Source organism: Leopardus geoffroyi, chromosome C2 (assembly GCF_018350155.1).
Source record: "Leopardus geoffroyi isolate Oge1 chromosome C2, O.geoffroyi_Oge1_pat1.0, whole genome shotgun sequence".
Classification (NCBI taxonomy): Eukaryota; Metazoa; Chordata; class Mammalia; order Carnivora; family Felidae; genus Leopardus; species Leopardus geoffroyi.
This window is the reverse complement of record NC_059333.1, coordinates 108,664,189-108,692,046: the sequence shown is the minus strand read 5'-3', so window position 1 is coordinate 108,692,046 and position 27,858 is coordinate 108,664,189. Positions and strand designations below refer to the sequence as shown.

The 27,858-nt window shown below is 43.2% G+C and overlaps 1 protein-coding gene across 5 annotated transcripts in view; it reads left to right on the top strand.

The window, feature by feature from the left end:
• The window catches only part of KCNAB1 (potassium voltage-gated channel subfamily A regulatory beta subunit 1), a 413,540-nt gene that overhangs the window by 274,881 nt on the left and 110,801 nt on the right, over positions 1 to 27,858 (top strand). For all 5 annotated transcript variants that reach the window (XM_045503172.1, XM_045503169.1, XM_045503170.1 and 2 more), the window contains exon 2: positions 19,550 to 19,593. In XM_045503172.1, the coding sequence (XP_045359128.1) occupies positions 19,550 to 19,593 (44 nt within the window). The remainder of the gene's footprint in view (positions 1 to 19,549; positions 19,594 to 27,858) is intronic.

The window sequence follows — 27,858 nt, the reverse complement described above, 5'->3', positions numbered from 1 at the left end:
ATGCGTCTCCTATACCCTCCCATTGCCTGGTAGCGACTCTTGCCAATAATCCCTTGCAGGGGCCAGCATCCCCAGACGGCCAGCCTGCCCTCTATGCCCTGGCAACGCACGCTTGGCCTCATCTTGCCCATGAAGTTGTCCCCATCCCTTTCTGTGGTTGATCTTAGCATCTAGGGGGGAGGTGGTTCTGTTTTTGAAGTACAGTAACTTTCTTGTTTCCACTATAAAAGCAATAAATGCTCAGTACAAAAAATTTAGAAAATATACAGAAACTAAAGGCCAATCATTATCACCTAGAAGGACCATCAGAAGGACCAATTTTTAGTGAATTTTCTCCTAGCCTTTCTTCCATGCATTTTTTAAAGATCATATTGCAACAAAGTTTACATCCTGCTTTTTTTCATTTAGCAGAGTAATGTAAACATTTTCTTGTGTTAATAAGATTGTTTTAGGGGCACCTGGGTGACTCAGTTGGTTAAGTGTCTGACTCGTGATTTCAGCTAATGTCATGATCCCAGGGTCATGGGATTAAGCCCCACATCGGGCTCCATGCTGAGCGTGGAGTCTCCCTAAAATTCTCTCTCTCTCCCTCCCTCCCTCCCTCTCTTTCCCTCTGCCCCTCTCCCCCGTTCATGTGTGCTCTCTCTCAAATAAAATTAAAAACCTTTTAAAAACATAATTTTAAATGGTTACATAATAATCCTTGATATTGATGAAACTTAATTTGATTCTTCTCCTATTACTGGGTAGTTTTTTTGAATGATTATAATGACTATAACCAATATTTTTGTACTTAAGCCTAATTCCAGATGTCTATATGTTTCTTTTAGACAGATTATTAAAAGTAGGATTATCAGGGGGCACCTGGTTGCCTCAGTCAGTAGAACATGTGACTCTTGATCTCAGGATTGTGAGTTCCAGCCCCACGTTGGGTATAGAGATTACTTAAATAAATAAAACTTAAAAAGAAAAAGAAGTAGGATTATCAGGTCTTGACTTGGGACTCTTGATTCATTATATGGAAGAAAAGCATTTCCTTGTAAACTCCTCAGTATTTTGGTGTGGGCAATGGGACAATATTTAACACAGAGCAGTGACACAATAAATGTGTATAAATGAATGGACTTAATCCTATTTGGAATATTTGGATTTTATATATATTTTTAATGTTTATTAATTTTTGACAGAGAGAGACAGGGCATGAGTGGGGGAAGGGCAGAGGGAGGGAGACACAGAATCCAAAGCAGGCTCCAGGGTCTGAGCTGTCAGCACAGAGCCTGATGTGGGGCTCGAACTCACGGACTATGAGATCATGACCTGAGCCGAAGTCGGACGCTCAACTGACTGAGCCACCCAGGCGCCCCTGGAGTATTTGGATTTTAAAAGAGGGAATTTGTCAACAAATGCATCTTAAATTGGTAGAAATCTAAGCAGCAATACTTATAATATTGAAGAACTAAAAATTGTAAATGCAGGACTATCAAGGAAGGAAGATTTTCTAAAAAGTCTTAATTCAACTTAACTCTGTGAAGACCATAGCCTACTGTGATCAAAGTAACCAGCCCTTAAGAGCCTTCCCGTCTCCTAGGTCAGTCAGTCGCAATGAGCCTGGCATCATCATGCCAAGGCCTGGGAACAGATTCATGAAACATGGAATCTATCCTCAACAAGTCCATGAGCTTATGGGCAGACACATCATCCAGACAACACACAATAACACAGGAAAAGCAGAGTTGAGCGCAAGCTCTGTGAAAGAAGTAATTAGCTCATCCCTAGGAAGACTCCTTGAGAAGGAATTTTGGGGCTGGGTCTTGGGTGAAAACACTGAGTGAAATGTGAGGAAAGCATTCCAAACAGATGCAAATGTAAAGAGCCATTCTTCCTAATTCCTCAGGACCATAGAGTACCCCAGGCAGTACTCTATCCTGTTGGTCTTTTACACCTTAGTGAGAAAGAGTTGTTCAGACTTTCCTGAGTGTGGAATTTGATAAAGAGAAAGGAGACAGAGCCTGACAACTGAAGATACTTGAGACCAGAAGGGGCAAGGGAGAATACTGTAAAGGAAAGAGGTATGCAGAGGGGAAGCGGGGAGCCCAAGACAGGACCACTGAACTGTACAATTGGGAAGAGGAGGTTATGCACGTAGGATAAAATGTGTCCCCAGAGGTGTGCAATGGGGCAACCGTAGGTTCCAAACACCAAAACCTCAGCAATGAGGGGAGGCATGGCCTGGCCCCCAGTGAAGCCTGATCCACCATATCTCAGTCCTCTTCCAAAAGTTCTCTGGGGAAGGTTAGTCTGCTCTGTTTACAGCTCTATTTCAATAAAACAGCTCTTAGTATACAGACCAGAGCAATTGTTGGACCATTTCTCTCTCCTGTGCCTGGACAGAGAGCAGTGAAGTTGGTTGCTAATAGCCTTGTAAGTCCTGGCTGCCATCCCTCTCTAACCTCAATGCGCTCTCGTTCTCTCTCTCTCTCTCTCTCTCTCTCTCTCTCACACACACACACACACACACACACACACCTACACACACCTCCACCATACTCACCTCCTTTCTTCTCCTTAAATGTGTCCCTACCTCAGGGCCTTAGGTGTCTGCCTAGAATTCTTCCCCGAGATCTTTTTAAGGCTGGTTCCTTCCTGTCCCTCAGGTCCCTGCTCAGAGGTCACTTCCTCAGAGTGGCTGCCATTTTCCAGCATCATGCTTTGAAAGCAGCTTATTCACTGAAGTTATTTCTGTGCCACTTGATCGCTGTGGACTGCCCCATTAGAACGTAAGCTTTATGAGGTCAGGCACTCGATCTGTTTTGTTCACTGCCTGGAAGAGTGCCTGCCTTAACAGTAGGTGCTCAATAAACATCTACTGGACAAATGAATAATCTGCTTTGGAGATCCAGTTTATTCAGGTTTATGTCCTGAGCTCCTTGGCCTGCAGTAGTTCCAAAGTGTTTGTTGGATTGAATTACACTAAAAATCATTCTTGGTCCAGTCTTCTTTTTCAGACAAGACAACCTCAGCTCTTTCCAACTTTCCTTTCTGTTTGCCTTTCCAAGCCCTTGTCCCCACACCCCACAAGTTGTGAATAAGGTCTGTTTAGGCCCCATTGGTCATCCCATCTCCACTCAGCAAAGCATGAAGATGACTTTATTTTTTTTCCCCTTTTCCAAAGTTCTATTGCATTTTGAACCAATGTGAGTTGTACATTTTCTTCTATTTTCTTCCCCTGCTGTCTCTATGTGAAGGCTGATGGGGAGAAGCCTGAGCTGAGTGGCAGTTCACAGGCCCCCACCGCTGCCATGGCACCCACCACGGGGAGACTGTGGAAAGTGGCCGTCAGGGTGTGGGGATCCGGAACAGATGTCAGGAGCGGGTGTGCATGCCTAGCAGGAGCCACAGAAACTCCTTTTCTCTCTTCTCTAGGTCTCCAAAAATGATCCAAGCCAGGCAGAGACCCCAGTCCTGCTAATAACCTCTAGGAAACAGGTGATGGTTGGGTCATTTCAGTTGGAAAGGCCACATGAAGGCAGCAAGGTGCAGCGGAAGAACACACACCTGAGTGACAGACAGATTTCTGCCCCGGCCCTGCCCAGCGCCAGATGTGTGGGGCCTTGGCTCCTTATTTAGCCTCTCTCAGCCTCCATTTCCTCCCAGATGAAACAGACCCAAGAGGGTCTACTTGGAAAGACTACTGGCCTTTATATGCTTGAATTATGAATTCAAGCATGAAGCTGGCATGTGATAGGTGCCCTATAAATAATTGCTATCATTAAGCTGAGTTCAGGGGCGCCTGGGTGGCTCAGTCGGTTAAGTGGCCGACTTCGGCTCAGGTCCTGATCTCACGGTCCACGAGTTCCAGCCCCGCGTCAGGCTCTGTGCTGACAGCTCAGAGCCTGGAGCCTGTTTCAGATTCTGTGTCTCCCTCTCTGTGACCCTCCCCCGCTCATGCTCTGTCTCTCTCTGTCTCAAAAATAAATAAACGTTAAAAAAAAAAAAATTTAAGCTGAGTTCAGGTATAGGGAAAATAACTAAAGCATGTTTCTGTTTACCTAATAAATGAAAAATATAATTAGCTGTGCTTTTCCATTTTATTTATTTATTTTGATGTTTATTTTTGAGAGGGGGGTGAGGGGCAGAGAGGGAGGGGACAGAGGATCTCAAGTGGCTCTGTGCCGACGACAGCGAGCCCAGTGGATCTCAAGCTCACCAGCCTTGAGATCATGACCTGAGCTGAAGTCCATCACTCAACCGACCGAGCCACCCATGTGTCCTGTGCTTTTCCACTTTAAAAGTCAAAGATATAGATGTCAAATACCCAGGAAGGTACAAAGTGGATCCAAAGCTTTCCTCAACTGACAACATTGAATTGTCAAAAAAATTAGGCTTCATTGGAGTTTGATTAAAATAAGCAGCTATTTGACTGCCATTGCACGTACTTTCCATAATGATTTTCCTTCTTGTCATACGATGGTGATTCTGGTGTTGGAAACTGATTTCTTTGGGGCCACATCAAAGAATTGTCAGGTCCCCAGCTACTTTTGCCATCGATATTGGCACTATCCTATGAATTTCTGTTATCTAAATCTTGCTTAGAACCAGTTAAGTCAGTCGACTTGAATGAAGTACCACTATTGAGTTTAACCAACTGAAATTAATTACTTTAGTTTCCTAGGATGGATTAATTCACAAAAGCATAAGGCAAAGTTATTTCACAGAGTTCCATAGCTGCCATGCAGTGATTAATTTAAAATGCCTGAAGTCAATTTTTAAAAATTATTTGCATGCGTAAAACTTTACCCAAGCCCAAGGAAAGGTAGCTTTGATCACATTTTCAAGAGGATTTCAATAAGATTTTTGTTTTATGATCCTAAAGAACGTATTCATCTGATTCCTTACAGTTTCACGAGAGACTGGTGGTCTTCTCTCCCTTCCTTTCATGATCCTTTCATGGATCTGTAAAAAAGAGCTTCCCCTTTGTATGAAATAAAGTCAGAAAGGATTGGCACAGAGAGAAATTCTCATGGCTGTGGCGGGTATTCTTTGAGTGACAGGCACAGATCCCTGTTGGTGTTACTGCACGGCTGACACCATCAAATGAGATGCAATGTCCCCACTCGGAGACATAGCAAACTAAGATATCAAAAAGAATACAAAGACCAAAGTAGAGGTGGAAGAATGAAGATGAACTGAAACCAGAACTTAAGCCTGACCAATCATTAGCCATTTATAACGGCTATCCTATGAGTAGGATAGAGAGCAGTGAAGCTGGTTGTGAATAGCCTTGTAAGTCCTGGCTCCCATCCCTGGGCCAACCGCATTCCATTTTCACAGCCACCAGGATAGGTTTTTTTGTTTTTTGTTTTCTTTATCTGTTATTCTATTTGTCTAGCTACCGAATTATCTAGCTATCTATTTTAGAGAAAGAGCATGAGCAGGGGAGAGAACAGAGAGGGAGAGAGAGAGAATCTTAAGTAGGCTGCAGGTTCAGTGCACGGAGCCTGAAGTGTGACTTGATCCCACAGCCCGGGATCAGGACCTGAGCTGAGATGAAGAGACTAATACTCCACCAACTGAGCCACCCAGGCACCCTTATCTATGATTCCGAAGAGAAAGAGCCTTCATTTATCCTCATCTAACTCTTGTTAGTTGCTTGTCAGTTACTAACTCTTGATGCATCCTCGCAGCTTCTGAGTAAACATTTGCTGAATTAGAAAGTAAAAAAAGCAAACAAACAAAAACCAATGTTCTGGCGATATGAGGGTATTTACAGATAAAATGAAATTAAATGATACACGGATGTTGGCCTCAAGGGGTCCTCAATTTTCTCCCGTTTTTGTTCCATTTCTGGGTCTACTGTTCACTCACTACATTTCTTGTTTGTCAGCCGTAACTTCAGACTTACTCTTACCCCCACGAGAAACAAATTTGGTGACTAGAGTTCAGTGTTTGGTTACAGTTCTTTTTATTCTTAGCCTTATGGTCTCCAGTCAAAAGACTCTTCTGAAGTTAGTGAAGTCAGGTTTTTTTTTTTGTCCAAACAGTTATATTCGTTTCTCACAGTGTGCATGTCGTCTTGGGTTCCTCTGACAGCCTGGTAGATTTTTTTTTTTTAATTTGCATGGAGTCAAATTCACTTTTTGTGTTCTCACAGTTGTATGGATTTTGATAATTGCAGTCAGGCCACCACAGTGTACCATACAGAACATTTTGATAACCCCCCCCCGCCGCAAATTCCCTCATACCACCTCTTTGCAGTCCTCTCCGCTCACCTCCAACCCCTAGTAATTATTCATGTTATCTGTCCTTATAGTCTTTTCCAGAATGTTATAGAAGTAGACTCAGACAATACGTAGCTTTGGAAGCCTGGCTTCTTTCACTTAGCAAAACGCATTTAAAATGCATTCATGTTATCGTGTGAATCATGAATCAAAACTTCATTTCTTTTTATTATTGGATAATATTCCACTGTGTGAACGTTCCCTACTTGTTTTATCCATTCATCAGTTGACGGGTTTCTGGGTGGTTTCCACTTTGGGGTGATTATGAATAAAGCTGCTATAAACATTTGCCTCTAGCTGTTTGTGTGAACATAAGTTTTCAGTTCACCTGGGTAGATACCTAGGCGTGGAATTGTGGAGTCAATCGGTGTGGGTATATTTCACTTTGTAAGAAACTCTCAAAATGATTAAGAGGGCTGTCTCGTTTCGTGTTTCCACCAGCAATGCATCTTCGCCAATGCTTGGCATTGTGTTCGCTTTTGGTTTTGTTTTTATCTTATACATTCGAACAAGCATGTAGTGGTATCTCATTATGGTTTTAATTTGTATTTCTCCAGTGTCCAGTGATGCCAAGCATTTTTTCATGTGCTTGTTTGCCATCCAAATATCTTCTTTGGTGGTGAAGTGCTGTTCAGTACGCTGGCCATCTTTTAGTGGGTTTTTGCAGCTGCAGTTTGTCTTTTCATTTTTCCCACTGGTTCCTTTCATGGAGCAAGACTTTTACATTTTTGTAAAGCCCAATTTTTCAGTTTTTTTTAATGGATCATCCTGTTGGTACTACATCTAAAAACTCTTGCCAAACCTAAAGTCTCAGAGATTTTTCTCATTTTTTTCTCCTAAAAGTTTTGTGGTTTTGTTTTACACTTAGATGTATGATCCATTTTAATTTTGGTATAAGGTGTGAGGCTTGTAACCTTATTCATTTTCTTCCATATAACAATTGTTCTAACCTTATTTCTTGCAAGGACTATCCTTTCTCCAATGAATTATCTTTGCACCTTTGTCAAAAATCAGTTGACTATACTCATGGGGCTATTTCTGGCCTGTTTATTCTGCTCCACTTACCGTCTATTCTGTTCCATTTTTATGTGCTTCGTTCCTTTTAACAATACCGCACCACTTTGATTACTCTTGCTTTATGTAAAATCTTGAAATCAGGTACTGTGAGTCATTCCAACTTTGCTGTTCTTTTTAAAATTGTTTCGAGGAGCGCCTGGGTGGCTCAGTCAGTTGGGTGTCCAACCCTTAAAATCGGCTCAGGTCATGATCACAGGGTTGTGGGATTGAGCCCCGAGTTGGGCTCTGAGCTGAGTGTGGAGCCTGCTTGGGGTTCTCTCTCTCTCCCCCTCTGCCCCTCTCCCCTACTCCCTCTCTCTCTCTCTCTCAAATTTAAAAAAAAAAATTGTTTTGCATAATTCCAGTTTCTTCACCTTACCATATATATTTAAGAATCACCTTGATGTCTATAAAACAAATTGCTAGGATAGGAATTAGGATTATATTTACTTCAGACATCAAATTGACAGAAATTGACATCTTCACAGTATTGTCTTGCAAGCCATCAACTTGGAGTATCTCTCCATTTAGTTAGGTCTTCTCATTTCTTCAGTGTTTTGTCATTTTCAGCATATAGATACTGACCATGTTTTTATAGATCTGTAAACAAATATTTCAGTTTTAGGCTGCTATTGCAAGTAGTGTTTTTTTCTTTTTTTTAAATCTCAAATTCCAGTCGTTTATTGCTAGGAATACACTTGACTTTTATATATTGACCTTATATCCTCAAACTAGCTAAATTCACTTATTAGTTCTAGGAGCCTTTTCGTAAATTATTTGGGATTTTTCTACATGGACAATCATGTGGTCTGCAATGAGAGTTTTAGTTACTCCTTTCTAATATGCATGCCTTTTGTTTCTTTTTAATGCCTTATTGCACCATGACGTTTAGTAAGCCACTTGAATCTTTATGGTCAACCTAAACACAAAACAATTAGGACTAAAATAATATCTAACTCTGGAAGTTCACATCAAGGAGGTAAGAAAGGCTCCTCAGACTTAGTCATTTGAACATTCATTTAGTCAGTGAAATATTTACTTGTACCTCATAGCGCAACATGTTTTGTTATAGATCAAACACAGATCAGGCTTGGATCCTATTGAGTACTTTGTAACTGAGGAAAGGTGATAGGACATGAACAATAGTTACTGTATACAAATAAGAAGGCGGTAAGGCTGATCAAAGAACAGCAGAGAACCTAGAGGCCAAAGAGCAGGTAGGGAGCCTTTGGGCACAAGGGTCTGCCCTGGTAGTAGCTATGAAGAAGTCGGGATGCAGGTGGTTTAAAATGCTGAGCTGGCTGGAAGAAAGAGTAAGATTAAGACTGAGCATAGAAGTAGACCCTGGTCGTGACTCCTCCTTTAGCAACCCCCCTCCCCCCCAGGCTCTGAGGCTGTAAATGCCGGAGGGCAGGATTTAGCAGAAGGGCAAGGGGGAGAAGAGGAAAGGTATGGGTCGGGACAGAAAGCATCCTGCTAAGCAGGTTCCTAAGCTCCGGCCTCTTGTGAGATTAGGAGAAGCAGCCCTAACACCTGTATGGGTTGGGAAAAAAAAGAGTGAGAGGCCTCAACGTCCACTGTGTCCCTCTCCTCAGGGAGAGCGGAGAAACTCATTTTACGGAAGAGGGAACCTGTACGAGGTGAAACGAGATGCCCAGGACCACAGCTTGAATTCCAACCTGTGTCTGTGTGATAACAGCTTGCACTTAGACAGCATCTACCACGACGTGCCAAGCACTGCCTTAAATGCTTTAATCCTCACGACAACCCTGGGAGGTAGTTGCTATTATTATCACCAGGAACAGATGGGGCACGGAGAGATTCCGTAACTTTCCCAGGGCTTCACCCGTAGGACGTGGCAGAGCACTTGTGCTCTGTGTCATACTCCACCACTGCACTGTGCTGGCCGGTGTTTTCCAGTAAACCACAGAGCGTCCCTAGCCAACAAGAACAAAACAAGCAAGTGACAATGCAGTCTTCAGCCGCAGCCAACACTGGCATCAGAGCACCCACTGTGAGCATCGCTGAACACCTACTCTGCACCCAGCCCTGTGCTGCGTGTTGGAAAGAGCAGATGCATTAGACACAGTCCCGAGCCTCACAGAGCTCCGTCTGGAAGGAGCAACAACCTTGTGCAGAATGAGTATAATACGCGCTGTGATATATGGCACCCTGGCAGCAGATGTGAAAGACGTGAACGCACAGAGAAAACAGGCATTAATTTTCCATTCCTCTGTCAAGGAAACTGAAAGGCAAACCGATGCCTTACGGCTGAAAGCATTTACTTTTGATTAAAGCGCATTCCTAAATATCAACCGGCCCCCCAGTCCGGCTCATGCCTCCATCTCCATCATATTGCTGACTTTGCTTTCTCTCCAGAAAGCAACGGCTTCACCCACAGTAAATGGAACTGAAAGGCTGTGGAGCTTGGAGCTCCTACTGCAGGTGCTTTCTTGTTACATTTTGCCTTTGAAAGCTGCACGGCTCATTACAGTGGAAACTAATCATAGCCCTCCTTACAAAGCGGATGCCAGGGAAAGCTTTACCTTTGCTCCGCCGTGTGGAATTTCTTTGAAAAGAAATCATCACCCTTTGGGTGAAGAAAACTTTGAAACCTTTCGATTTTTCTCTTCTTAGCTTTGAAAATGGCAAGTATGTGTATGATATATGACAGTGTGACCATGCCATCATGAGGAGAGATGTGACCTTAAATGAAATTTAGAAGGGGCAAAGAGGGTTCTCCCCTTTGGAGGGCCTGCTTTCTTCACCCAGCTTCCTGCCTCCCTCTATCCCACCTGCATTGTCCTCTCCATCTCCCTCAGATAGTTAGTGCTTTATTTCTTGATCTGTTCCTTCAAATCTCTCCAAAGTGATGTAAGAAAAAGGTTTGAATCTCTTTCACACTAAGGTGTAAATGACTGACAGTAGTTTATAGCCAGGCCTTTCAAACGGGGACAGCAGAGAATGCCCAGGGGCACCCAGTAAAGCCATGGGACCAACATGGGGCATCTCTGAGACAACAGACTTGCTTGAAGATTTAGGGAGGAAACATACTTTTATATTAAAACAAATACAAAAATATGAAATGGAATATGAAATTGTTGAATGAATAAATCACATTAAAGTGAAGTGTTTTATACAAGAAATATTGTGCATGAGACAAGCCACTTGTTGCTAAGGCCCCAGAGCCCCAAGACTGGCAAACCCTCTCCTCTCTCCTCTTCCTCAGAGGGTAAACATGGCTTTTCCACCTCGCAGGTGGGTGGATGAAGCCTGTAATGTAAGACCTCAGAGACCAGGATTTTTGTCCAAGCAGAGATAACGCAAGCCGTGGGCCTGATTTTGGAAGTAAATCCAGTAAGGGCCTAAGAAATCTTTTTTAACTTACTAAAATGAAACAAATAGAGATACCAGAACATTAACAGTTTCAACAACATTACACACATTTTTAAATAGTAGCAGTGGGGTTTTGCATATTTAATTTTGCTTTCAAATATTTTTCAGGAATGTCTTCCCTCCCAGTTTGAAAGAGATGCTTGCAAACCCACATTGCTTTGTGGCAGATGAATGCCCAAAGGCATTTTTAAACAACCTTTATCTTTAATCTGTATCCAAGATTCTTGATGCATAGACCCCCCCCCCCCAGCAATCTGGTGAAGCCTACAGACTCCTCAGAAAAATAGCTGTTAAGTATATAACCTAAAATACACAGGATTCCAATTAAATTGAAATACAGTTCAAAATACCTAAAATCCAAATTTGTAACCTAGGAAAACATTTCTTTATTAGTATATTAAATAACCAGCTCTAGGGGCAGGTGGAATACCACCATTTCCAGGGACGAGGAGTGTAATTTTTTGAGCTCTCTGAAGTAACTGTGAGGATGACAGAAAAATGCCTATAATTTCTGTTGGTGGCACAGTCACCAGTAACATAGGTACTTCTATGGTTTCTTGCCTATATTCATAATTGCAGGAGATGCTAAGTTTCGGTAAGAAGTTGGTGAAAAACAAAAATGTATCTTTTCCATTCCAAGTTCGTGAACCTCCAAATTATGTGCCCCTCAGATAAAGGTCCTAGATTCTTCTGATTTGAAAATCTGAGTTCTTGATTTCCAGCTATTCTGATGTCTTGGATTCCTTGAGATAGTAAAAGCAGAATAACTTTTATTTAAGCAATAACTAGACCTGGGCAACCGTTTCTCAGTCCCCGCCACACCCCTGCAGAACATCCAAGTTTGTATAGCCCTATCCGTACAACCTTATGTCCTATCTCCATCTCACCCCTCCTGGTGATCCCAGAAGAACTGTTCAAAATTCCTCAGACCCACCTGACATCCCCAAACTGCCTTTGCCAACGAAGTGCCACCTTCTCCTTTGTCTCCCTTATCTATCTTTATCCCCTGCTTCCCACTTTTCTAACGATTCTAGCAAAATGACTCCCAATTTGCACGTAATAGATTCGGGATGGTTGCAGTGTCTAAGCACAATGTCTAAGCACAAAGAGGATCCTAAAGTCGGGGAAGCGAAGCTGGCCTTGCAAGTCACAGAAGTGGCCTCCTACCAGCTTCGGCACCAGAACCAGAACCCTACCAGGGTTCGTGTTTAAGGCACCATTTTTTCCTAGGAAATAAGGGCAGAGAGCAACTAACATTTATTGAACACTGAAACATGCTGGCATTGGTGCTGCATTTATATTTTCTCACTTAATCATCAAAAACAAAAAAGTAGTGGGCTATTAATATCTGCACATATGACTGAGGAGAGAGGCTTCAAAAGGCTAAGTACCCTGCACAAGGTCACCCGCGGCTGGTGAGCATGGTTCCACGCCTCCCATTCTCGGGCCCCCGGGATGACTGCTGCGGGAGTCCCAGCAGTCCCCGCAGGGCTGAACAGGAAAGGGCATTTCTCCCTCCTCCCGGGTCTGGATTGCTCTGCAGCCTTCAACACTGCTGGTCGCTCACGCCCCACTGAAACCACCTCCACCTTTGGCTTCTCCACCAACACTTTCCCATTCTACATCTCTGCCGCTCCTTCTCGGTCTCCTTTGTCTGCGTGCATCCTCTCTGCCATGCACAATGTGGAGCTTCTCAGGGCTGGGCTTGGCCCCTCTTCTCTCACTGAACACTCTCCTTTGACAGCTGGCCCCAACCCATGGCCCCTTTTACCTTCTGTACCCAGAACACCCTCTCCTTACTCTGAGCTCCAGGCAACTAGCTTGGATATCTCATGCAAATCTCTTTGCCCAAATGCACAAAGGTGAGTCAAACCCTTCTATTTCCTAAATGAACCCTACTTCAGTGAAAAGCACCCCTCTTCACCCAGCTGCCAGAGTCGGAAATCTGAGAATGGCCCATTACTTCTTCTCTTTCACCCTCATCTTTAACCAAACACCAAGTCCTCTAGAGTTTGCCTGCTAAGAATATCTGGAAACTTCCCCCATTCTCCTATCTCTGCTCAATCGGAATTCAAGGTACCATCATTTCTCATCAGGATTAACAAAGTAGCCTCCTAGCTCCTCTTCGTGCCTTCCTTTCAACCCATTTCCTCTACGTTTTCCAGTAGTTTTCCATAACTCTGTCCTATTAAGTCTAAAATTGATAACATAACCTGACCTGTAAGACCCTGTTTCATCTTCTTCCTGTGACCCCCCCACCGCTCACCTAGAGTCACTCACACTCTACTCTTCCACTGCCCTGTCCTTCTTTTAGTTCTTCAATTACATATGCTTCCTCCAGCCTCTGAGCATCTGCACATTCTGTTCACTTTGCCTAGAATGCTAAGCCCTGTTCTTTCCATTAAGTTACTTTCTATTCCTCCTTTGGATCTCAGGTTAAATGCTTCTTCCCTAGAAAAGCTTTTCCTAACCATCCAGACCAGGTCAGCTTCCCAACATCCCAATTTTATACTTAGGGCATAGTGTCCTTTTATTTAGCATTACAATCAGATTATTAAGTCACTATTTAATATCTGTTTCCCCTTCTATTATGGGAGCTCCATGAGAATAGCAACTATCTTGCTACTCAGCCCATTCCCACCCCTTATGCAAGGCTTGGTTTATAGCTGGAACTTGGTGTATCACTACTGAACTAATTAAGTATAGGGAAGTCTCTTTTTGCCATGCTTCTTTAGACTTCTCTAGAATCTATAGGTCAGCAGATGATTTTGTATATTCAGTGAAAATGAGAATCTAGCTGGAATTTACAACTGACAAAAGACTGAAACCATTAAATCAAAGCATCTGATAGAATCCCTTTCTACTTTGTTGCTACTTAAGTGAAAGTAGGAATGAAACACAGTTTCATTCCGCTGCATGACAATGTCTGTCATCAAAATGCATGGCTACATCAATTTTGTGCCTGGTGGTTTCCAAATGAGTCATTACTCACTAGCAGTGATGAACGATGCCCTCATAAGAAAGTATTATTACCATTTGTAGTTACCTTCACGACTGTCAAAATGTGTGTGCTTGTATAACCATCAAAACCAGCTGACTGACAGACAGACACTACTTTGGCTCTGGGTTTTTCAAGAAAGGTTAAATGTACATTTCTTAAAAAAAAAAAAAAAAAATTCCCTCCCCTGAATTTGGCTAGTAACTTCCAGGTGAGGCACCTCAGAACAGCAGGGTGTGATTCAGGGATCAGAAAGATGTTCCAATAGATGAGCCAGCAGATGACAGAATGACCTGAGCACATGAAAACAGGTCCAGCCAAACTCCTGTGCTTATAGTCATCCCCCGCGGTCCCAGGCGACGTTGTGTTGCTTTCCTGGCCAAACGCAAGGTACATAATTTAGCTAGCTACTCCTCTTTGCCGAGCTGTTTACAACTGTGAATGATGTCCAACACATGGGTATTCAGGAGCGAACAATTTAAGACAAGACACTTGGGCTGCTGATCTTCCCCTCTTAGCATCTGTGATTTGTTTAAATTTTCTTTTTTATCATTGATTTATTTTTGAGAGACAAGGAGAGACAGAGCATGAATGGGGGAGGGGCAGAGAGAGAGGGAGACAGAATCTGAAGCAGGCTCCAGGCTCTGAGCTGTGAGCACAAAGCCCTATGCAGGGCTCGAATTCATGAACCGCAAGATCATGACCTGAGCTGAAATCGGATGCTTAACCGACTAAGCCACCCGGGCGCCCCTTGGCATCTGTGATTTGTAAAGGAACTGCAGCCTGGGAGTGGCTTGTAATACTGTGCCTACGTGACCCCTGATTTCAGTTCTCACCGCTCCATTATTGCTTTAAATTCAAAAAGAGCCTGACGGATGCTTCACAAAATGCCACTAGGAATTATATATAATGCTTCTGTCACAGAACTAACCATCGGCTTAAAATAAGTTCAGGCACGCGTTCACGGAGGGGACAGTCCTGCCTACAGGAAAAAGAGAGAGAGAGAGAGAGAGGGAGGGAGGGAGAGAGATGCAATCGTGGTGTTCTCAAGAACCTGTATCCCTTTTCCAGATAACTCTTTCCTGAAGCTCTGATTTCAGATTTAGGGTTTCCAGCATTTGACTGACAAAGCTAAGTGTCCTGTTCCCCCATATTGATGTCATTCATTTCTAATATTAGCAGCAGAGCGGCCCAGGTTCACCTGGGAAAGAGGAGCTTTTATTTTGAGTTGAACAGGAGCAGATACTAAAAATGGACACGGTGAGTCTTCCTTCTGGCATATCTGACACAGATAAAATAGGTAAACCAGTGCAGTGAGACTATTTTGAATCAAAAGGGAAAGAAATTCAATCTAATTAGAAATTGGATGTGTTCACAGAATGTTTATGTAGCCTCAATTGTGCGAACGCTGAGGAATTAGAAAATAAAATGAAATTCTGTAAAGCTGTACTGTTGCATAAAGTCATGCAAGATCACGAAGTAGTTATGAAAACTCCGTATGTGGGGTGAAGAACATTCCGTGGCATCTGTTACAGCCTAGCACGGTATGTAAACCTGACCATTATCTGGTGTGATAGCCACACAAACAAGCTTTGATAATATCATTTGTACTCATTAGATCAAATAGGTCCAGTGTTTGGATTTCTGTTACCCAGCAGAGCTGAAATGGATCAGAATATGTAGACAATTGCAACATCTCCATTCCGTGATCACGGAAATTGTGTTGGAATTCTGTGAGCTGAACTGGAGAGAGCTGGTTCCTCCCACCTTCTACATCTACAGAACGAGAAGTATCATCACGTGTTAAGAATGTCTTACAAGGTAGGAGTCTCACAGAGACTCACCCCTGGACACAGTAAGGGCAGTGAATTTAGAGACCAGATAGGGCTCCGTGAGAGACAAAAAATGTCTCTCACTTGAAAAACAATCACCTGAGTTTCATCACCATTCCCTGTAGAGAACGAAGACATTTAGAGAGAGTTAAAGGAAATAAAAACACCAAAGCTCAATGCGTGATCTGTCACCTCTGGATCAACATTTGTAATGGAACTTTTCACATAGCGCAAAATATTCTAAGGCCTTCATTCCGGAAAAGCTGGCCTGGGTGTTTAAAATCAATGGCAAGAAAATGGGCCACATTTAGTACTTGCTACTTTGCAGTTTGTTTTTTGCTGACAATTCTCGTTTCTCAAGTTTGGTCTTCCAAACCTATAGCAGAGTGATCATTATCTTCCTAAGTCACTGTCATAAGGAAAATAGGTCAGGTCTCCCCACCTTGGTGCTGGGATGTTGTTCAGTAAGTACCCAGTGACAGGACCTTGTCCTCTTTGATTTTGTCACAACAGTGTCTTGCTCTGCATAGTTTTCTGCACTCCCTTTTGTCCTCTGAATCATGGAAAGATTAAAATTAGGTGGAAATTCTTACTGAGATTTTTTTTCCCATGACACCTACATGGTTACGTGAATACAGGTCTGAGATAGCCCTTTCGTATTCTTCCAAAGACATCCAGAGAGGACATACCTCACTATATGGTAGTTACGTGGATATTTTTCTGTGCCCCTCAGAAAAGGTAGAGGATAGAGAGCTCCCTGGAGGTAGAAAGCCAGAATGGGTTCCCCTCTGTATCTCCATGAGCTGCACATCAGTTGGAATGTGGTGACCTCTCAGTAAGTTCTTCCTGAGGCATCAGTATTGAATATCTCCACCTGGAAGACTGTTAGTTACACACATAGAGTTGACACTTGAACAACGTGAAGGTTAGGAGCACAGACCCCCTGCACAGTTGAAAGTCTGTGTATAATTTCTGAGTCCCCAAAACCCCAACTGCTAATGGCCTATTGTTGACTGGAAGCCTTACTGATAACATAAGCAGTCAACACATATTTCGTATATTTTTGTATGATATACTGTATCTTTTTTTTTTTTTTCAACGTTTATTTATTTTTGGGACAGAGAGAGACAGAGCATGAATGGGGGAGGGGCAGAGAGAGAGGGAGACACAGAATCGGAAACAGGCTCCAGGCTCTGAGCCATCAGCCCAGAGCCCGACGCGGGGCTCGAACTCACGGACCGCGAGATCGTGACCTGGCTGAAGTCGGACGCTTAACCGACTGCGCCACCCAGGCGCCCCTACTGTATCTTTACAATAAGGTGAGCTAGAGAGGAGAAAATGTTATTATGAAAATCATAAGGAAGAGAAAATATATTTGTAGTACTGTACTTTATTTACTTAAAAAAAAATTCCATGTATAATGGACCCATGCAGTTCAAATCTGTGTTGTTCAAGGGTTGACTGCACTTATGTTTTTTTAAATTTTTTATGATTTTATTTTTTAATATTTATTTCATATATAAATATACATATGCATATATGTATATATATATACACTTTTTTTGTCTTGGTGTAGTCTTTTTTATTCTCCCTACTATAGAGTTTTTGTTCTATATTTCTATTTTTTAAAATCAGACTTTTAGACTAAAAGAAAAATCTTCTGATTTTATATCCTGTGGTTCTCTGAGAAACTACTCAAAGGATCATTTCTTACGCAAACTATTTTCATGGGAGAAGTTCAGTTATTTTTCTCCTATTCAGTTGTTCAAAATGTTTTTCACACACTCGTTTATGCAATAGTTTCCTTCCAGGTGGATTCACCCACTTCAAATGGGAAAATGTAGCACTAGGTCTGTGAGAGGGGGCGCAGAGTCCGAAAACACCAAAAATAATTATGCTTTGCATTTGTCTGCTCTGCAACACCTTAGCATGCATCGTCACATTCTGATCCCACAGACGTGATGCTAGATGAATGGCCCAGGCATTCATATTTCATTTTACCAGTGAATAAATTGAACCCCGGAGGTTACCTGGCTAATTTCAACAATAGGTCACAGACCCAGGTCTTTCAACTCCTTGCAGCATAATGTACTTTGGACTATGCTATGAAACTCAATGTGTTGCTTAGGCAGCATTTTATAGACAGGAATAACAAACAGAGGAAAGAAATAGAGGCAAAAATGAGAGCACTAGTTACTGCCTCTAAAGAAGCCAAACTGTGGAAGAATCAAGAGAACACTTAGAAGAACTGAGCTATGTGGCAGTTGGAAAAGTCTGTACTATCTTGTTTGGGGTAGAAACGGGCAGGGGCTGGGGGATTGTGTTCTCCTAAGAGCATCTGATCAGAGAGTAAGGGGTGCACTTTTCTACCACGATCAATTATTTAAGCTTCACCTCCTCGCATTAGACCCCTACAAGGTTCTATGAGGCATTCTCTGAGAATTTGATCTCTTCTATGACAGCTGTTTGGCAGAAATGGCAGGAGGATGAGATGGGTGTGGGTCTCCACGGAATACCTTACAATGAAGACTAGAGTGCTTAGTTCTCTATTTAGAGAGTGAAAATATATCCCCTCTTTTTGATAAGCTTTTAGGGGTGAAAATCAAAGGGATTGATGAAGGAAAAAATAAGCACTTAAAAAGGACTATCTGATCTTTAAAAAAAAGGGTATTTTTAATGTTTGTTTATTTTGTGAGAGAAGGAGCACAAGCAAGGGGAGGGGGAGAGAGAGAGGGAGAGAGAGAATCCCAAGCAGGCTCTGCATTGTCAGCGCAAAGCCTGATGCAGGGCTCAATCCCGTGAACTGAGAGATCATGACCAGAGCCAAAATCAACAGTTAGATGCTTAACCGACTGAGCCACCCAGGTGCCCCATTATCTGACCTTGTAGCAATTTTATGGAGCCTTTCATAAAGACATGAGAGGCTCCCCCAACTTATGATGGTTTGACTTAAGGTTTTTTTTGATTTTGTGATGGTGTGAAAGGCATGTGCATTCAGTAGAAACCATACTTCTGACTTTGAATTTGGACCTTTTCCCAGGCTAGAAATACATGTTAGGATACTGTCTCATGATGCTGGGCAGGAGGCTGCAGCTCCCGGGCAGCCCTGCAATCAGGAGGGTAAATAGCCAATATACTTGCAACCATTGTAGACCCGTCCAACCCTCCTCCTCCTCCTCCTCCTCCTCCTCCTCCTCCTCCTCCTCTTCCTCCTCCTCCCTGTACAGTAGTCAATAAGTTACACGAGATACTCAACACTTTATTATAAAATAGACTTTGCGTTAGATGATTTTGCTCAATTATAGGCTAACATAAGTGTTCTGTGAGTGTTTAAGATAGGCTAGGCTAAGCTATGATGTTTGCTGGGTTAGGTGAATTCAATGCGTTTTCAACTTAAGATATTTTCAACTTAGGTTGGGTTTCTCAGGACATAACCCCATCATAAGTCAAGAGATATCTGTAAGTTAGTTTAAATAGCCTAAAGGATCATTTTGAATTTATTCTTCTAATAATTCCCAACCATTAGTAATAATATTGTTTTAGAAATCAGTTTGTTGGTTATTCAGCCAACAAATATTTATTAAGGGTATGCTGTGTGTCAGGTTCTGGTGATAAATGAAAAATGAATAATGAATGACTGGATGGTGAATAAAATACTCATTTTGCCCTCAAGGAACTCACATTCTAGAAGGAGAGAGAGAAAATAGATTTGTAAGCAAATGGGTAAAGAAGATCATTCAGGCCTGAAAAGTTGCATTTAGTGGGGGACATTTTCATCTTGTGCTGAGCCTGAGCACATTTTGAGCCTCCCAGCACCCAGATGGAGACAAAAGACTCTTCCCAGGACCACAAACCTGCACCTGCAGTTCTGTCTTTACCACAACTCTAGTCAAGAACAACGTCCAAAGGGAGATACAGTATTCCTTGTTAAATGTGAATAGTTTCACCTGACAAAGTCATGACCATGTGTTGCTTTATTTTTATTCTAGGAATCTTGGAAAATCAGGACTCAGAGTTTCTTGCTTGGGTCTTGGTAAGTACCAGGGGTATCCTGTGGGGATGGCCCGGGAGGTGGGAGACTGGGGAGAACACTAAAGGAGTGACTAGGATTATGTTGAGACCCGGTCTCAGGTAAGGAGGGACTTCCTGACTAACATTGCTCCCCTTCTCCTCTGAGCCTTTCCTGCCCAACACAGCCCTCTCCCTCTCTAGGCCCAAAGAGCCACTGTGCTCATGAGGCCATATGGGGCCCATCAAGCAGAAACAAATCTGATAATAAAAGCACACCTTAGTGGAAGAAACTTCCTGTTACTCACGTTCAGCAAAGGTGAAGAACCTCACTGTGTGCATTTGTATGCTCACCCGCCTGTAGTTTCATCTGGATTTTTTTTCTATCCTTCTTTTCCCTTTGCCTAATTTACTCGCTTATTTTTTTCTATTGTTACGTACTTTGTGTACTTTTATAATGTACCTTAAATACTCTGGGGCAATATATATAAATAATATATATATGTAAATACATACATTATTCCTCCCAGAAAATGTTAATATCTAAACAAGACTAAGTTAGAGATGGCAATGGTAACAGCATGAGAATGAGTCTGAAATGGTGAAATGTGAGTATGAGACTTGGGGAGGGAATAAGGCTTCCTGATTTCTCCCACATATGAGAAAAAGCAGCCCTGGTGTTTGGACCTTTTGACACCATGAGAACTATCCTTGTAACCTAAGAGGGTCTAGACCATGATGGCAGCTGAGGAGGTGCTGACAAGTGATCAGATTACGGCTCTGCTTTGAAGGTAGAGGCTGGCAGATTCTTTGTTTGATTCTTTGTGGAGTGGAGGACAAAGGAGGAGAGGCAAAGATGATGGGGGTGGGAGGGTTTGCTTGAACAGCGGAAAGGATGCAGCTACCAGCAAACAAGATGCGGGAGAAGGAAGGAGGAAAGATTTAGAGAGGGGGAGAAGGGAGATTGATTTGGGATGTATTGTTTCTGATACCTGTTAGATATCCAAGACAAAAAGGTCAAATAGGTAAATGGGTGTATGAATCTGGACTTTAGAGAAGAGGCGTGGGTCACGTACATGACTCGAAAGTCATCAACGTGCGGATGCTGTTTAAGCCATAAGACTGGATGAGAACACTATGGGACTGAGTATAGATGAAACACAAGAGCACGGGGTCCGAGACCTGGGGAATCCAACATTAAGAAATCAGGAAAATGAGCAAAAGCCAATCAAGAAAACTGAAAAGAAGCAGTCAGGGCAGTAGGCAGAGAACCAGGAGAACGCAGAGTCCTGGAATCCAGCTGAAGAAATTATTTAAAGGAGGATGGAGTGACCAACCCTATCAAATGCTTCTCACAGGTCAAGCAAGATGAGGTCCAAGAATTAACCATACAGCAGCAAGGCGGTCACTGATGACTTTGAAAAGATCAGTTTGGGGAGGTGGAGAGCTCATGCACGATTGAAGAGAGCATGGGAAGTAAATAGCTGGTGGATACGCTTTTCATGACTCTGTCTATAAAAGGAAGCAGAGAATGGAGAGGCAGACGGATAGGCGGGCACAGTCAGAGAGAGTGCTCTTACACATGGAAGAAATGACAGCGTATTTGTACGCTGAGAAGGAAATCCTTTTGAGAAGGAAAAAAAAAAATAATGTAGGAGAGGAGAGAAAAATACCTAGAATGATTTCTTGAAGACACAAGAAGAGAGTAACTTGAAAGCAGGCAGAGTACATGGGCTTTGAAGCTGCTGGGTGGGTTGGCGGTATCTCATAGACGTTCTTTTGTTGCTTCTATATTCTCAGTGCAAATCAGGAGCAAGGGTCATCGGCTGTTAGTGATGATGGGAAGCAGGTGTTGAAAGTCGGGTGAGAAAGAGGACATCCAGGAGAGCAGAAGGGTGTATGGACCGAGGGATACGTCAGAGTGGCTGGATGGCATTAAGGATCTGCTTGAGATTCATGCTAATAAATTAGAAGTGAGACCATCTCTGTGGCTGGGTGTTTTTCCTGCAGCCACATTCAGCTGTTCAGATGGGGTTTTTCAAGGGCATAGGATGAAAAAGAGAAGCCAAGAAGCTGAGAGTTTATGGAAAGGGGTGATTATAATGGTGGACCTCAGAGTTGAAACTGAGCAGAGAGGAAAATGAGGACTAAATCCAGGGTTATGATCCACAAGTAAATGAGGAGATGGCAGGACAATAGAAAATGGGTAGGATTGATGAATTGTACAAACAGAAGGACCAGAGCATTGTTGGAATAAGAGCAGTAGAGACAGTAAGTTTGAAGGATAGAAAGTGGCAGTTAGAAAGGAGGATGCTTGAAACTGAGGTTTGGGACATTCAGTTTGGGTAGTAACAAGTCTAAGATGCGTCCGTGGGCAGAGGGTGGCTGAGGTTGTATTGAAGACAAGATCAGGGGGCGCCTGGGTGGCTCAGTCGGCTGAGCTTCCAACTTCGGCTCAGGTCACGATCTCGCGGTCCGTGAGTTCAAGCCCCGCATCGGGCTCTGGGCTGATGGCTCGGAGCCTGGAGCCTGCTTCCGATTCTGTGTCTCCCTTTCTCTCTGCACCTCCCCCGTTCATGCTCTGTCTCTCTCTGTCTCAAAAATAAATAAATGTTAAAAAAAAAAAAATTAAAAAATAAGAAAAAAAAAGACAAGATCGGTGGAGAGGAGGAGGTCAAGAAACCGAGAGATAAAGGCGCAGGGAAGGATTATTTTTGAAGTCCCTGAAATCACTCTAAAGTATGACAAAATTAATATTGAAGAGAGGGACACTGAGCCAGAGCTAAAATTTTCAGAGCCTAAGAGAGAATGACTAGGGGTGGCTAAGCAACTACAACATTGGGGCCTGGTGATGTGGGATTCAAAGTGGTGAGCAGGCACCAGGAAAGCATTGGAAGGATTTCTCGGCCCCTGTTGAACGAGAGTGTGGGGACCAGGGAGGGGATGGTAGTGAATGAATTAAAGGTAGTGGCAATTCTGCCTCCTTTTACTGTATTTCAAAGATATTGAAGGCTATCGATGCCCGAGTTTTTCTGATTCTCCCTAATGATATGATTTGGGTGGTGAGGGTGGTCTTCGATTACCGTAAGTCAAAGGAAATTTGACACTTGCTTAATTTATGGCTCTGATCTTGTCATCATTTACTTGTCTTTGAAAGACTCTGGAGGTTCATTATCAGAGATAGTCTGGCCTTAGTCTTTTTAAGAATGTGCTTTATGGTAAATAATTATTCACTATTTGTTTTTGAAAGAAATTACCTATAAATATAAATTAAGAAATATAGTGAAAAAAATCATAGACCAATGATCTCATAGAGTCCGTATCTATGGTGGAAAGTAAGTTAGTCAAAAGTACATAGAAAACTCAAGCCAAAGCCCTTCAAGTTATAAAAAAAAATTCAGGTGTTTCTGAAGGGCCACATGGAAATGAGTCTCCAGAGGGCAGACTGTAGTTTTTAAAAAACCCAGTGTGTGTGTGTGTGCTATTGGTATTTTGGTGAACTTTGAAACAGAACTCTGATTCAGGTGTAGCAAGTCCTGATTTGAGCTTTACATTTTTCTGAGAGCCTAAACACTTGTGATAAGACATTGCATGAAAAATAGGAGGAAACAAAGAAGTTCATGGGACTGACTTCATTTAAAACAGGTAAAACGTTTGGTTGAATGAGCATTTTTTTGAGCGCTTTTCTAAGGGCCTCTGTAAGCCAGAGAAGATGGAAAACATCATAGAAAGGAATATGTACCAGGCTTAATCTATCTGGCTCTGCAGACCCCAGCTCCCAAATCCAGGAGGAGCCAGTTTTACCGCTGAAGGCTCAGGATGTCTGCTCAGTTACAGCCCATGTTCAACTGAGGCTTTGGAAATTAGGTATTAAATGTACCAAGCAGGGGCTAAGCATTCGACTCGTGATTTTGGCTCAGGTCATGATCTCGTGGTTGTAAGATCGATCCCCAGGTCAGATTCCGCACGGGGCACGGAGCATGCTTAAGATTCTCCCTCTGCCCCTCCCGCAGGCACTCACGTGTGCTGTCTCTCTCTCAAAAGAAAATAAAAATAAGTAGACATATAAATGTCCCAAGCAATCACACCATTACAGTTGTCTTTTATCGAAATATTCTAAAGGTCATAGTTAAAGCTAAGAGTCCTGACTTTGTGTTCCACCAGAGGACAGGCTGGCAAGCTTCCTTTTCATAAACTAAGAACATGTGTAAATGGGAACGGAAAGATGAAATCACTTAAGGATAAACTGAAGACACCTCTGAAGGCACATAGCTCTGCCAGCTATTGAAATGTGGGAAGAAATTAAGCGGCCAAACCCATCTATGGGTTGCTGATGGCTGGCCTGGTTTGTAAATACATTGACCAGTGCTATCAAGCCCCAACGTCAAAGAAGCTTGTGGCGAAAAAAGTAAATCTACCAAGGAGTGAGTGAAAATCATCTACTAGAATGTGGGATCATCTTCTGAGACAGGAAGAGTCGAGTTGATGTATTCACTCATTCATTTGTTCATTCGTTTACTCATTCGTTCTCAGCAAATGCTTAGGAAGCCAGACACTTTGCTGGTTATAGGGGATTCCAAGATGAAAGCAGCAAGGATCCTGCTCTCACATCGCTCACACAGTAGGAGTTAGGCGTGTGGAAACAGACACTACGTTTGCCAGATGCCAGGATAAGATGAACCAAGCCTGAGGAAAGTCTCCTGAAGAACTTGGGGAGAACTTCACAGAGAAGGTGCTGCTATAGAGTTGAGACTTGAAGGAAATCACCAAGTGGAGAAGGGCAAAGGATTCAAGACAGAGGGAGAAGCACGAGCCTGGAGGGAGACCCCGTGGAGCGGGAGGTGCTTGGGGAAACACTAGTGTTTGTGTAGAATATTGTGAAGGCAGGGGGTCAGGGAACCACGAGGAATGTGCCTGGAAGGAAAGCCAGGCCTGACCATGAGAGCCCTTGTTTACCTTGCTAAGTCATTTAGCTCATGTCTTCTGCATCTCTGGTGTTCCTCCAAGTCCTGAGGTCCCCAGGTCACAAGGGAACGCTTGGGGGTGAGACACAGACAGGGCTTCATCTCGCTCCACCCTTTTTCTTCCATTGCCACAGCCTTTATCAAAGGAGCTCCACTTTTTCTAAAGGTAAAGATAAATAGAACAAATTTTAATGTAAATTTAAATGTAAACTTTTTAAAGTAAATTTATATTTTAAATGTAAATTAAAAAAAATTATGTTTATTTTTGAGAGAGAGAGAGAGAGAGAGAGAGAGAGAGCGCACACAGGAGAGGGGCAGAGAGAGAGGGAGACACAGAATCTGAAGCAGGCTCCAGGCTCTGAGCTGTCAGCACAGAGCCCGACGCGGGGCTCGAACTCATGGACTGCAAGATCATTACCTGAGCCAAAGTCAGACATTTAACTGACTGAGCCACCTATAAATTAAAAAATTTTAATGCAATGTGTAATAAATGACCATCTTTTATTTTTTATTTTATTTATTTATTTTTTTTTTGTTTTAGAGACAGAGCATATGAGTGGGGGAGAGAGGTAGAGGGAGAGAGGAGAGAATCTTAAGCAGGCTCCATACTCAGCACTGATCCCGATGTGGAGCTTGATCCCACAACCCTGGGATCATGATCCAAACCAGATGCTCAACTGACTGAGCCACCCACGTGCCCCAATGACTGTATGTTTTAGAGCAATTCTGGGTTCACTGCAAAATTGAGTAGAAAGGATAGATGGTTCCCCTTGCCCCACATATACACTGCCTGCCCCACTATCAACATCCCATACCAGAGTGTCACCTTTGTGACAGTCCTACGTTGACACGTCAGTATCACCCAAACTGTAGTTACCTTAGGTGTGTGCATAACTCTTGGTGTCGTATGTTCTGTGGGTTTAGACAAATGTATAATAATGTATAATCCTCATTATAGTTATCATACAGGTAATCTCACTGCCCTAAAACTCCTCTGTGCTCTGCCTATTTATCTCTCCCTCCCCCTCACCCCTGGCAACCACTGATTCTTCTACTATCTCCATAGTTTCGTGTTTTCCAGAATTTCATAGAGTATGGACATCACACAGTATGTAGCCTTTTCATATTGGCTTCATCACTTAGCAGTAGGCGTTTACGGTTCCTCCATGTCTTTTCATGGCTTAATAGCTCATTTCTCTGTAGGGCTTCCGATTCCATTTTGAAGGAGGTGGGCAAGTAGGATCCTTCTGCCAAAAAAACCCAAAACACCCAAGAAGTTTGAAAATCCTATTCTAGCTTGTGAAAAGCCACTTAAGCACTTGGATCAAGAGCAGGACATCGTCCAGTGTAGTAGGCTTGTTTCTGACAGCGATATGAAGGCTGGCTTGAGGGAAAGGGTTGAGACTGGAGACAAGGAGAGGAATTAGGAGTCAAGTGATGAGGCAGTATTACAGGAAGCGTTAAAGATATACGGAAAGGAGAGAATTATTTAGGAAGAAGAATAAACAGGATTTGGCAACTTGCGAATGCAGAATGAGAAGTCTCCCTGAGCAGGGGACGTTGCTAGGGTTCCCGGATGGGGCATCAAGGTAGACCAGCTAAAATCTCAGAAGGGAGAAATGCAGAAGGAACAGTAAGAGGAAGGAGGGCTCGAAGAAGCAGGAGCATTGTGGGGGCGGTGACCAGAGAGACCTTCCACTTATTTATTTTTTTTTAAGTGTTATTTATTTACTTAGAGAAAGTGCAAGTGAGGGAGGGGCAGAGAAAGAGAGAGGGGGAGAGAGAAAGAATCCCAAGCAGACTCCACACCATCAGCTCGGAGCTCTATGCAGGGCTCAAACTCATGAACTGCAAGATCATGACCTGAGCCGAAGCTGGATGCATAACTGACCAAGCCACCCTAGCACCCTGAGCCCTTCAGCTTCTGGTTTCAGAGATCCAGAGGGCATAAGGAGTAATGGAAGGAGCTCTGGGGTGCAAACAGAGACCCAGGAACTTCTAGCAAGGCAAACCTGTGCTTGTCATTGAGGTCACCTGCGAATACAGAGGACTGGCCTTTTGGGGCAGATTTAGGGCATCTGCCTTCTAGAGTCTGCCAGGCTGTATGCTCCCTGAGAGCAGAGACCAACTCTGTTTTTTCCTGTACCCTTGTTGTATCTTTAGCAGAACACAATATCTGGCAAGTAGTAGGCGATCAACAGTGTTTATTGAATGGCTGACAAGATAGATGGATCATTGGCTAAGTAATGGCAAAAAGCACACGGGGTGATAGTGAAGATCCAGCTGAAGTTAGAAATCACGAATCGCTGAGGACCAGCCAGCCCAGTTCTTTGGTTTTTTTCCAGCAGCGTATCAATGCCGAAACAGCGAAGGCCAAGTGGAAGTGGGAGGTGGGAAGTGGGGAGAGGACACAGAAAGGTCCAATGTTGAGGATTGTCCCAGAGTGGGTTGGGGGCCAGGGGATGTGCTGCATACACAGTGACATGGAGTCCAGCCTGGGGTGGGGCTCAGAGCTGTATCAACAGTTAGAAGGGTATCTGCCCACACTCTGAGTTACCCCACACGGTCTCACATTAGAAGCAGAGGCCTGTCTGACTGATGCCATGGAAGTGACACACCATAGTGGGTAGCTGCTCCTACAGGTGCTTGAAAGAGGCTGACTTTGCCCTGCACTGTGTACTCTGGGATGCACTTGCTTCCCTCCAGATAAGATGTTTGCAAGAAAAAAAGGCTTGTGATGGTTCATTTTATTTGTCAGCTTGCCTGGGCCACAGGGTGCCCGGATTTGTAGTCATCATTAATCTGGCAGTGTCCTGAGGGTGTTTTTGGGTGGGATTAACATTTGAATTGGTAGACTAAGTAAAGCCGGATGGCCCTGGATGGCCCTGCTGAATGTGGGTTGGGTGGTCCTCATTCAGTCCATTGAAGCCTGAATAGTACAAAAAGGCTGACCCTCCTTGGAGGAGGGGAGCTCCTCCTGCCTGAGTGCTTTGAGCTGGAACAGCAGACGTTTCAGACCTTTGGACTTAAACTGAAATATTGTTTCTTCTCTGCTCTCAAGCCTGCTGGCTTTTGGACTAGAACTGAAACCATGGGCTCTTCCCATTCTCAGGCCTCCAGACTTGGACTGAATCTACACAGCAGTTCTCTTGGGTCTCCAGCTTGCAGATGTCAGATCTTGGGACTTCTCAGCCTTCCAATAATGTGAGCCAATTCCTTAGAGTAAATCTATATATATATATATATGTCTATTGAGATGGATAGATATATATATCTATATACACAAGTCTATATAGAGAGAGATTTTATATTTTAGTCTAATTATA